The following is a 12493-nucleotide window of genomic DNA, read 5'->3' on the forward strand; positions in this document are numbered from 1 at the left end:
CATTGTGGTTTTAATTTGCATCTCTCTCTGAAGGCTAGTGATACTGAGCATCCTTTCATATGTCTCTGGGCCCTCTGTATGTCCTCTTCGGAGAAGTGTCTGTTCAAGTCCTTTGCCCATTTTTTAATTGGATTATTTATCTTGGAGAAAATGGAGACAACTGTACTTGAATAACAATAAAAAAAGAAAGAAACTGGGCCTGGTTGGTGTAGCTCAGTGGATTGAACGCTGGCTTGTGAACCAAAAGGGTTCAATTTCCAGTCAGGGCATATGCTTGGATTGCAGGCTAGGTCCCCAGTAGAGGGCACACGAGAGACAACCACGCATTGATGTTTCTGTCCCTCTCTTCCCCTCTGTCTACAAATAAATAAATAAAATCTTAAAAAAAAAAAGAAACTTAGGGGACAAAATTAAAAATATCAAGCCAATGGCTCTAGTCATGATGTAAAAGAAAATGATAGTTGATACATAAAATTCAAAGAATCCGAAACTACTTTTTGCAGAGGTAAGTAAAAAAGGGACTAAGTCTTATAAAATATAGACTTCTAGTTTTAAAAGGGAACCAAAAGATCATTTTGTCTAAAGCCCACATTTTCCATATGAGAAAACTAGGAATCTAGGGCACAGCAAAGCAAAATAACTTATCCACTTTAGTGAGGAGCTTTACTAAGACTCAACACAGATCTCCTAATGACAAATGACTGAGGCTACCAAAAATAGTAAAATATTTTGAAGAAAATATAATTAAGTGATAGACTATTAATATTTGGTTCATACGTGAACTACTAACAGAATCAATCTTTCTTTGATAATGTGTCCATTTATCAAATGTTACTGAGTAATTAATATGATCAAAGTATAGTGCTCAACTTTTTTTAGACAACAGGCAATATAGGAATGAAGTTCCTACCAATTCTTCAAGATACAGTTCCAAATCACAATTTCTGTGATTCCTTCTCTGATTTCACTTGGCAGTATTTACTATTCTTTCCTCTGTCCATCTATGCAAATTTCATAGCCTGATTACACAGACAAACTCCTATTTGCACTCTGTAGAAGCAACAAGCTAATTTAACTTTTAAATTCTTTCAATACCTAGCCCCGTGCCTGAAACATAGAAGATATGAATAAAGGTTTGTTAAAATGAACAAATGAATAAATGAATGATCAGAAAGATATACAAGTATATGAGAATGATCAATGAAAAGTTTATAGTTTACAGTATCTCACTGCATTTAAAACATTAAATAGTTCACAACATGAATTTAAATGATATTCTTGATCTCACATACCTCTCATATTTAATGCCAAATGTGAAGTCAGTACAGCAACCCAACTATAAGATATTATTATGTGTTTCATCATTCACAGAAACCAAGAGAAGTGGGGAGGGGAGTCAATAAATGTTTAAAGTAATAGTAGAATTAGATGACAATGTTGATTTTTAAAAAGAAAATGCTAGTGAAATGATAAGATCAATAATAACTTAAGATTAGCTAATTCCACCTGTCTTTGAAGGAACACGGCAAAAACACACACATTGTTAGAATTTCCAAAAGAATAACATTCAAAGATCTGCACCTCATTAAAAGAGTAGGAAGAAAATCTGGGACAACCCAATGCAGGAATAATGATTTATTATGCTATTCAAATCTATCATAATGATAGTATTAATGCCCAACACAATGACTTCACATTTCTATAGCTTTACAGCATAGTCGTTCATATTTGTTAACTTGTTTGATTTTTCACAACAACCTAGTGAGGTATGTAGTGCAGATGGCTTATCTCCAATTTATAGATTAGGAAACTAAATGAACGAGAGGGTAAATGACTTGCCAAAAATTACACTGCTATTAAGCTGCAGAACTGCTTGTAGGACTGGGGCCCAGGGACTCACTCTGACCCACTGCTTGCAGTAGTTCTCTTAGGCCGGTCTCCAGAGTTTTTGATTCAGTAGGTATGGGGTGGGGCCTGAGAATTTGCATCTCTGACAAGTTCCCAAGGGAAGCTGATCCTGCTGGTCCAGGGAGGTCCTCACTGAAAACCACTGAGTTATACCAGGCTGCCTCCACTAAATTAAGCTGAATTATACAGAAAGTATTCAGAAAGTATGACTTATCTGATATTTCTTTCTTATGTGAGCTAAGTTTCTTAGCATAAATAAACTATTTGACAGATGGATGTGGATTATTTTAGATGTCACAATAACTTGTCATGAACCAGAAAATACTTAACAAAGACAAATCTCTGCCTGCAAACAGAAACCATCTGATTTACCTTAAGTAAATTGCTATTCTAAACTAAATAAACTCATTGAAATTCTCCCTAAACCAGCAGTTACTAACTTAATATACTTCCAGTTTTATCTCCTAATTAGTTCATACTCTCACAAGTCAACTGTAATTATGTGAGATATATAGGTTGTTTAACAATAGAAGAAAAAAAACACAAAATTTGAAATGTTACAATACTTACATTTTCTGTAGTTCCAGTAATTACGTGAAGGCCATCATATGTTGATTTAATATACATACCCTAAGAAAAAGACAGCATCAGAAAAAAAAAGTGAAGCAACTGGAATATTTCCAAGCATATTTACAAAAAATTATTCTACCAAATTATTATTTGGTTAAATTTTTTTAATTTTATTTTTAAATTACAGTTTATATTCAATATCATTTTGTATTAGTTTCAGGGATACAGAATAGCAGTTGGATAATCATATACTTTGCAAAGTATTCCTTCCAATATTTCAAGTGCCCATCTGACACCATACATAGTTATTACAATAGTGTTGAACCCTATCAAATTACAATTGCCACATTCCCCAGGAATGAATCTATGATTCAATAATGCCATCTTTAAACTGGTAAGAAATTCTTATCTGAATGTGCTGGGTTCTAATGTTTGCCTGAAGAAAGCTGTACACGGCTTAATCAAATAACTACTTGGTAAGTGAACTGCCTATGAAACTTGTAAAATGCAGCTTCATAATGCAATACCCTGAAGAAAGAACAAACCTCATCCCTCAAAATCCACACTATAGGTTCTGTGGCAAAATAAAGGTTACAATGAAAAATTTAAACACTGGTATGTAGTTAGCTTATTATACTTGATACATACTATACAATAATAAGTAGGCTTCTACAGAGCCACTTCAACTACAACTAACTAGATACAGAAGAGTGATAAAATACTGTTAAAGTAAACTGTTTTTCTCCTGGTCTTTTGTGGGAACCTGCATTTTCTGCCTTTATTTCTTATTGATGAAGTTTTAATAATTATATACAATCATCTCTATATCATTAATTAAGAGGTAATGCGTGGCAACACCCTGTCCCAATAAAGAGGACGAGATTCCATTTTGCATTTAAATAAAGCCATTTTAGAAAAACTTCATTGAAATGTAAAGATTATCCAGAAATCCTGAAACTGAAGCTATTAGAGCAAACAAAACCTTTAAATTATGGATAGTGATAAGACTTAAAAGGGCTTTACCTATAAAAGTGCTTTGCACTTCAAAATATTGATTTGAAAAATAAAAAATACTAATTTTAATAAATTTGAAGTCTGAAATGTAAGCAACTTAACATAACCAACAATATCATTTCAGAAAAAGCATACATTTAAGCACTTATGTTAGAAAGTTACTGTAATGTTAATTTCCCATACCCTTATGTTAGTTATACATTTAGATACTAGAATATACATGTATTTTCATTGAAAATAAGTAAAAATATATAAACAAGAAGCAGTAAAGTTCATGGTGTGGCATTATTAAGAAGTCATCACGTAGGTTTTAATTCTGAAAAGTCATTTCAATAATGTCAGTGTGTCTAAAATGTTGTTATCAGTCCCCAAAATGTCTAACCCTGGATCTCTAATGTGAAACAAAATGAATGTAATTTTAAAAGATGTCTAGTTACCTGTGAACTCTAGTTTCTTAAATAGAAGTTCATCACTATATAAAATAAATTACTAACCTCAACACAACTGCAAATAGAAATTAATTAAGAAATTGGGTAGTAGTCTTTGCCTATGACCATATGGTAATATTCAAGCTTATGCTGGTAACAAGCGTATAACAAACCTTTGAAGTTGATATTTATTCCAGTATTATTCTCCCTCACCACCCCCGGGAATTAACAAAATGACATGAAATTAGTAAAGGATCTTAAAGTATATTTGTAATAGCTAAGCACTGAATTTTGTTTTAGTTTTGTACATAGAATGATTGTGAGAAGATAAAGTGGAAAGACAGTGAAAGAAAAAATATATATTGCTTGGACATACAAAACAATCATCACTCATTATTTGTCACCATCATCACTAATATCTACTTGTTATAACATGGCAGGGACTGTTTTAAGTGTTTTACATTTAAAATAGAAACTATCATTACCTCCGTTTTAGAGATAAGGAAACTGAGGTAAAGAAAGGCTAGGGAGTCTGCCCAAGGTGGTGTAGCCAGTTTTCAAGCCCAGGCAGTCTGACTCCAGACCATAATCTCAACACTAGGATCCTGATTTATTGATTTATTAACAGGAGAGGTGTATACCTTCACTTATCAGAATATTTGGCAATTATAGATATTAAAAGTCAAATGTTCACTGTTTAACATCTATTTGAAAATACTAAGAACTCTTTAGCATGCATGTACTATGCGCAGTGCATTTATAAATATAGAGTAACTGGATTTAATATTTTACAAATTTACTTTAATCACCTATCTCTTTTGACAACTGTAAGCCAAAGTTGATTATATTTCTCTCACAATTCTTTCAACACTGTGCATTACTGATTACGGATTAAGGAGTTTGACAAGAGCTCTAAATAATCTCATAAATGATTAGATCATAAAGTCTAGTATCCTAAGAGAAACGTTTAGAAAAGACATTATAGTTATTGGGATAATAAAAACTTATGGAGATAGTCTAGTTACGACTCTGGAGATAAAATCTGGGTGTAATTATTGCATATATCAGGAACTTTAAAAATGGCAATTGTAAGCTAAAGCAAGTATGTATTAGTTATAGGAAAAGGATCTCATCATTATTTATACATAATTAAATGCTACATGATTTATATTAAAGCTATTTTTTCAGATGGTTGAAAAATGTTTAAATGCTTAAATAAAGAAGGATCTAGCTATGTACGCAGAATTCAAGTCTAGCAACTTCATAGTTATGAGCAGTAGAATAAAGCACATTTTAATTTTTTATTTAAAATTTTTTTATTGCTGTTCAAGTACAGTTGTCCCCATTTTCCCCCAACCACTCCCCCCACCCCAGCCATTCCCAATTCCCACCCTTGATCCTACCCCCATTTGGTTTTGTCCATGTGTCCTTTATACATGTTCCTGAAAACATTTAAAAAATGCACAAAGAATGAATATATTTTCTTTTATGCAATATTTTCACTTTTAGGTTCAGTAAGTCATTTTCTGCAACTGCTTTTTTTAATAGGGGGGATAAATGGTGATGGACAGAGACTTGACTTGGGGTGGTGAACACACAATACAGTGTACAGGTCATGTGTTGTAGGACTGTGCACCTGAAACCTGTATAATTTTGCTAACCAGTGTCACCCCACTAAATTCAATAAAGAAGAAAAAATAACCAAAAACTAACTTATTCACCCTTTTGATCTTCCTCTGGTAGTACTAATGAGAAAAATGGCCAAAAGTCAGGGACCAAAAGAAAGAGAAGAAACAAGTTGCTTGGATGACCTTTGAACTAATCAACTTCTCAATAATGAAGAGTCCACAGAACTACATCTGATCACTTGTTCCCCTCTTAGAAAGGGTCAAATAGCAAGAGGACATACACATAGCATTCAAATGGCTCTTTTTCTGGAACTAGACAAATTTGGGTTTCCATTTCATCAAAACATTCATTCTTCCTTTTTTTTCTAACACCAATTAATTAATCTGGAGCTGACTTGAACAGTTCCCTCTCTCCAGCTCAGCTTGCCAAAATGACGTTTGCTTTACTCTGTCTCCGAATGCTGGTTAACCAATAAAAGCCAAAGAAACCTCAGAGTCAAGTTAATGAAATAAGGCATATTTGGAGATGGTCCAAGTGCTTAACTAGCAAAAGAACTCTCTGAGCCTAAGAGGCTTCCCCAAGGATGCCCACTGCCCTCAGCCCTTTATTCTCTATTCAACTCATCTCTTGGCTCTGATCTAGTTAGATATGTTTAGCTCTAATTTTCTGCTAATTGTTTTGTTTAAAAGCATTTTAGAAACTAGTTTCATATTTTTAATCATAATTAAGCACATTTCTCGCCATTCCTTACAATGCTCAAATCTAACAAATCCTAGGAGATTTGACTAATTAGGTAGAAAGCTGATGAACAGTTAATAAGTTTATCAGTGGAAGAACAAAGCAGCTACCTTTTGCCTGTAAGAGATGTTCTGTTTTGAAACTGGCAGAAGACCTTCTGCAGATGTTTTGAAGCTAATTAAATTTCATTAAAGCTTGGTATTTTCCCAACTCTTTCCATTTCTTTCCTTCATTTACCATTTTATACAACTCCTATGGCTAAGCACAAGCTAAATGTTACCCAAATCCTCAAATCTATTCAAATGTGACTGAGTAAACTTAATTAAAAGTTGTCTAATTTTCAAAATGATACCTTGTATAAATCATGTAAAATTTCTATTTAGTCATCTCCCCTTTAGCATAAACCATAAGAAATAGTGTTGTGTTAACTCTTATGAATATTCAAAATTTTATTTTTTTCTTTTCTTCCTTCTGAAATATCTTCCCAGTGAAGTCCTGCTGCCTGTCCTTTAAAAAAAATCTCTTTAGATAGGTCCAGTTTTAAAGTCATTCTGCTAAACTTCTCACACCCCTTTTAGCAATTCCAAATTTAAGTGTGGGATAATGGAACAAGCTTTGGAGATAAACTTCATCTAAATTTACTTGGACTTAAACCCTGCCTCTATTATGTATTACCTATGTGTGATACAGGGCAAAGTGGTAAAGATCTATGATTCAATTTTATCATTTGAAAAAATTAATACCTACTCTATAGAATTGTGAGGAAAATAACTGACAAATGGCAAGTACTCATTTATTCTCTTTTCTAGCTCTTTTTCCAGACTAACTGAATTTGCTTCTTGGCATTTTATATTTGTGGTTATTCCAAAGAGCAGACCCAGGTCTACTTCTTTTAAATCACAGAAATAAAAAGCTATAACTTAATTTTTTAAAATCAATATTTCATAAAGTCCATTAATTAGCATTGTATTGACTCACTTCACATAGCAACCCTCCCCCCCACCATGATTTCAGTAGAAATTAGAGGGAGAAAAATCAGGGTTTGTTCTTAGATCAATACCATCCTTAAAACTGCAGACTCAGAATTAGAGAGAGCATTGAAGATGACCTAGTCCACCCTTCCTGCTCCCAAAGGTCTAAAGATGAATAGAAAAAGGCCAACGAAGTTAAATTTACTACCCCAACCTCCCCCAGGTCACACTCACAGCAGTATTTATTTAAGTGATTTGTATCCAGGTGTCTTGATTCCTACTCTACTATAACATAGTAATTAGTTCATAATTTCCCACTCTATAAATCATGCTTAGAGAGGTTCCTTTCCTTTATAACAACTGAAAGGGGAGATGTAGAAAGGAAACTAATACTATAGGTTGAAAGATGTTTTAAATTAAAATGGGCTAGAAGGAATATTAAGAATTTAAAATCATAAGTATTACTTAAAATAAATGTGTAAATGTTACACAAACTCTTAAAACTAATCAATGTTATATATAACACATGGTTATATATAACACAAGCATATTACAATGATGACATGCTTGCTTGCTATGTCTGATATGCTGATTTCCATCTTCTCAGGAAGATACCAATAAAAACAACTAAAGTCTGAGGAACTATGGTTACCTAAAAGTAATTTTCCAAATATTACAAGAAAAGTCACTCTGTAGAAGAGATGGCTTCAAACTGAAAAATCACTGGTGGCCAATGAAGGGTTTGGCCAATGAAGAGTAAAAGTCCAGCCATTGTTAATATAACAAGAACAGTTTGTATGACATCAATGTAACCTGGCAGCCAAGGAGAGGGGACTGGAATGCATATGCATGAACAAGACGACTTCACTGACCTAGTCAGTGGGGGTGGTAGATGGCCTTGAGTGAGCATGTGTACTGTGTGGCAGTGGCATTCAAAATGAGTGAGCGAGCAGAGCAATGGATCTGCATCAGATTTTGAGTGAAGCTTGAACATTCCTCTGTGAAAACAATTCAGATGATTCAGAAGGCTGCAGCTATGGGCAACTGGTGATTGGCTGCTTCATCACGACAACATGCCTGCTAATCCATCACATCCCTTGAAGAGTTTTTTGGCAAAACATCAAATCACCTAGGTGACTCAGTCCCCTACAGCTCAGATTTGGCGCCCTGCGACTTCTGGCTTTTCCCAAACTAAAATCACCTTTGAAAGGGAACAGATATCAGACCATCAGCGAGATTCAGGACAATCTCATCAGGCAGCTGATGGTGATTGGGAGAACTGTGTGAGGCCTCGAGGTGCCTACTTTGAAGGGGACTGAGGCGTCATTGTCCTATTGGATCTTCTTCAATAAATGTCTCTATTTTTCATATTACATGACTGGATACCTTCTGGACAGACCTCATATATTTAATTGAAGAAGAAACACCACGTAAAAACTTAAACCTGCTTAGAGACCTTTAACAACATATAATCTGAATTAAATTATTAATGCCAATTTCTAAGATTTCCTTTAAAATTTTTTTATTGTTGTTCAAGTACATTTGTCTCCATTTTCACCCCTCCAAGGTCCCCCATCCCACCTATCCCTGCCTTCCACCCTCGAACCTACCCCCTTTGGCTTTGTCCATGAGTCCTTTATACATGTTCCTTGATGGACCTTTCCTTATTTTCCCCCATTATCCCTCTCTTTCCTCCCCTCTGGTTACTGTCAGTTTGTTTTTTATTTCAGTGTCTCTGGTTCTATTTTGCTTGCTTGTTTGTTTTGTTGATTAGGATCCACTTATAGGTAAGATCATATGGTATTTGTCCTTCACTGCCTGGCTTATTTCACTCCTATTTTCTAAAATATCATTAATTGCATCCTTAGAAAATTGATCTACAAGGAGAAATTAGAAATTCTGTAGCACCAACCTAACATGCAGTAGTTGTATAAGATGTTCTCCAGCTAGTTTCTTGCTTTTTATAAATCTGTCTTAAAACTGGCAGCAGACCTTTTGTAGGTGTCATTTCTTTCTCCCTCATTAATATTGATTTTATATGCTTTCTTTCTATAGGATTAACAAAGAGACGTTCTCCCTTGGGTTACATTTGGAAGTAATACATTTTTAATAAGGTGAACAAAATATGGAAGATGACTACCTTTATTATTACATAATTAAAAAGTACACCTCATGGATGCTAGCCTAATTTTCATAAGATCCACCAGCTTACTCACCCTTATAGGAAATAGTGGATGTCAGTTATAAAGAATATCATATTTGTTTACTTTAACTACCCTAAGCGAAGGGAGACCTATTAAAACTAGAACAAACCAAACCAAAATAAATAAAACACCCACTCTCATGGGTGTTCTTATAAAACTCTTAACTTAAACTTCCTTTAAACCTAAGGAACTTTTGCAGGAGGTGAAAGAATGCAATAAAAGCTAAATTATTAACAAAGTAAACAGGGTAATTCAGAAATCACCATGTTTAATTATCTTTCATTTTCATTTATCTTCTTATGATAAAATCCCACCACCTTAGCTCCTTTAGAAAAAATACCAAAATGTTCAAAGTTTGTTAAAACTCATGGATTCCCAATTTCAGAGGCTGCTTTGCCCACAACTTTGGCTATCTGCTGATGGATGGTGACTGTGATAAGCACGGTATATCTTACCAGCCCTTCACTTGGTTTGATGTTTGCCAGCTGAATCACTTCCAGGTGGGCTGACTGTGAAACCAGAGGATCCGATGACAGGGATATGATGTGGTCACACACTCCAGAAAGAGTTTTACACTGAAAGCAAAAAAAAAAAAAAAAATTATGATAAATAAATGTAAGTAACACATAAATCATATTTTGTTACAAGTTTTTTTTACAAGGAAAAACAAAAGAAACTGTAGCAGTAGTTGGTATTTTATTCTATAAAATCTATGTTAAAAAGGTATTCAGGTGAAAAATTATTCATGCACACAACACACCTATATTCTAAATTATGGATACAAGAACTAGACATGAAATATTCAAGAAAGTTACAGTTATGTGCTAGTTCCATTATCTGATTCATCAGGCCTAAAATAAAATGATTTTTCTAAACAATCTGAGAACTCCTTGATAACAACCATTGGATTGAATTGAATTCAATGATTTAAAAAAACTTGCTGTCTTTTACTTCATGATCAGAATACTTTAAAAAATTCAGCCAAGGTCCAGGGAAGATGAGTCTCCCAAATATGCTTCATGAACTCCTACTTATTCATCTAGACTTGCCTGCTCAAGGTTATCTTTGTATAAAGTTGTACACCTCCTCCAGGCAAAGTTTGGCACTCCCTCAATCCTGCATTCTCAGCATTCTATGAACAGTCTAAAATTCGGTGATCACTGCATTCTGAAGCCCTGTTGAAGCAGGGACCATGTCCTACTCATCTCTGACTTCTCGTCCACTCCCACCTACTACCCATACTAGGTAGACAACTCCTAGAACATATAGATATGAGTTGAATAAACTGAAGAGCAAATAAGCTTTAACAAAGGGTACAGTGGGTTGACTGAGGAAAGAAAGCTTGTGCTTTAGTTAAACAAAATCTATTCATACTGATATAGAACAAAAGATTTAAAACAGGGTACATCCATAATAGTATGATTAAGACTTAGATGTCTAAACTCATGAAAAAGTGGAATATGAGAGGAGAAAGCTTGGAATGTAGTCCTAAAATATGCTGGCCCCTAGATGCTTCATAGGCACTCACTCATTGTACTTAAAGAAGCCTGGTGTTGCCCCGGCCATGTGGCTTAGTTGGTTGGAGTGTCGCCTTGTACACCAAAAGGTTGTGAATTTGATCCCTGGTCAGGGCACATACCTAGGTTGCAGGTTCCATCCCTAGTTTGGATACTTACGGGAGGCAACCGATTGATGTCTCTCTCTTACATCGATGTTTTTCTCTGTCTCTCCTTTTCTCTCCCCTCCCTCCCTCCTCTCTCTCTCTCAAATCAATAAACACATTCTTAGGTGAGGATAAAGAAAAAGAGCCTGGTGTCCATCATTTGAGGGTTGTTTGTTTTGGGGTTCTTTTTTGCCCTACTGTAGGAGGAGGTATTCTTTTGTAGCAATTAAGGTGTTATCTTCTATCCATCTCCAACATGTTACATTTATTCTGTGATTACTGCATTACCTTATTTTAAGGGAGACAACTTATTCTGCCTGGTCAGGATAAGGACTCTTCTTTTTTATTTACTGCATTCTGTACTTGGTCCATGGTCTCAGTCTCTTCAGGGTTTATCTTTGTCACATGACAAAGACTGCCAGGCTAACTTTCTCTCCTTGTTTGCACTCCTGCTTTTGCATCTGCCTTTCAAGGCTGCACTTTTATTGTGGATATCTGTTTCTAAAGACAGACCTCAACTGGCACAGTGGCAATACCCGTGAAAGGAACCTGGGTTTTGTATGAAGACAGGTGTGGGCAATCACCACACTGCCAGTTACTTGCTGTGTGGCCATGACCAAGTTATTTTGTATACTTGAGGCTCAGCTTCCTCATGCAGAAAATGGGATAATAAAAATTACTTTCGATGGCTTATATGACAAATGAGGATAATTTATTTAAAAAGGAGTCTGAGGAATTCCGGCCAAGATAGAGGCGTAGGTAGATATACTCTGCCTCCTCACACAACCAAAAGAAAAACAACAACAAATTTAAAAACAAAAAACAATCAGAATTGCCACAAAAATCAAACTGTATGGAAGTCCAACAACCAAGAAGTTAAAGAAACATTCATCCAGACCGGTAGGAGGGGTAGAGACAGGCAGCTGGGGCAGAGAGGACATGCGGCAAGGCGGCAGCTGGAGGACCCGGTGGGCGAGGCAGCAGATGGCAGATCAGGTGAGGCGGTGGCTGGTAGACTGGGTGGCCCCACATTTGCATGTGGATAAACCAGGAGGAAAAACTGGGGAACGAGACAGACCATGCAACCCAGGGTTCCAGGTTGGGGAAATAAAGCCTCAAAATCTCTGACTGAAAAAACCTGTGGGGGTTGTGGTGGCATAAGAAACTCCCAGCCTCACAGGAGAGTTGATTGGAGAGACCCACAGGTTCCTAGAGTGTACACAAACCCACCCACCCTGGAATCAGCACCAGAAGGACCCAATTTGCTTGTGGATAATGGAGGAAGTGACTGAAATCTGGCACAGAGCTGAACAAGCAGCATTGTTCCCTCTCAAACCCCTCTCCCACATACAGCACCACAACAAGTCT

At 35.6% G+C, this 12493-nt stretch overlaps 1 protein-coding gene across 4 annotated transcripts in view; it reads right to left on the bottom strand.

Moving 5' to 3' along the window:
- The window catches only part of CNKSR2 (connector enhancer of kinase suppressor of Ras 2), a 280032-nt gene that overhangs the window by 140822 nt on the left and 126717 nt on the right, over window positions 1-12493 (bottom strand). For all 4 annotated transcript variants that reach the window (XM_053917527.2, XM_053917526.2, XM_053917525.2 and 1 more), the window contains exons 6-7: window positions 9918-10037; window positions 2479-2538 (exon numbers count right to left, since the gene is read on the bottom strand). In XM_053917527.2, the coding sequence (XP_053773502.1) occupies window positions 2479-2538; window positions 9918-10037 (180 nt within the window). The remainder of the gene's footprint in view (window positions 1-2478; window positions 2539-9917; window positions 10038-12493) is intronic.

The sequence above is a fragment of the Desmodus rotundus genome, chromosome X, assembly GCF_022682495.2.
Source record: "Desmodus rotundus isolate HL8 chromosome X, HLdesRot8A.1, whole genome shotgun sequence".
Lineage (NCBI taxonomy): Eukaryota > Metazoa > Chordata > Mammalia > Chiroptera > Phyllostomidae > Desmodus > Desmodus rotundus.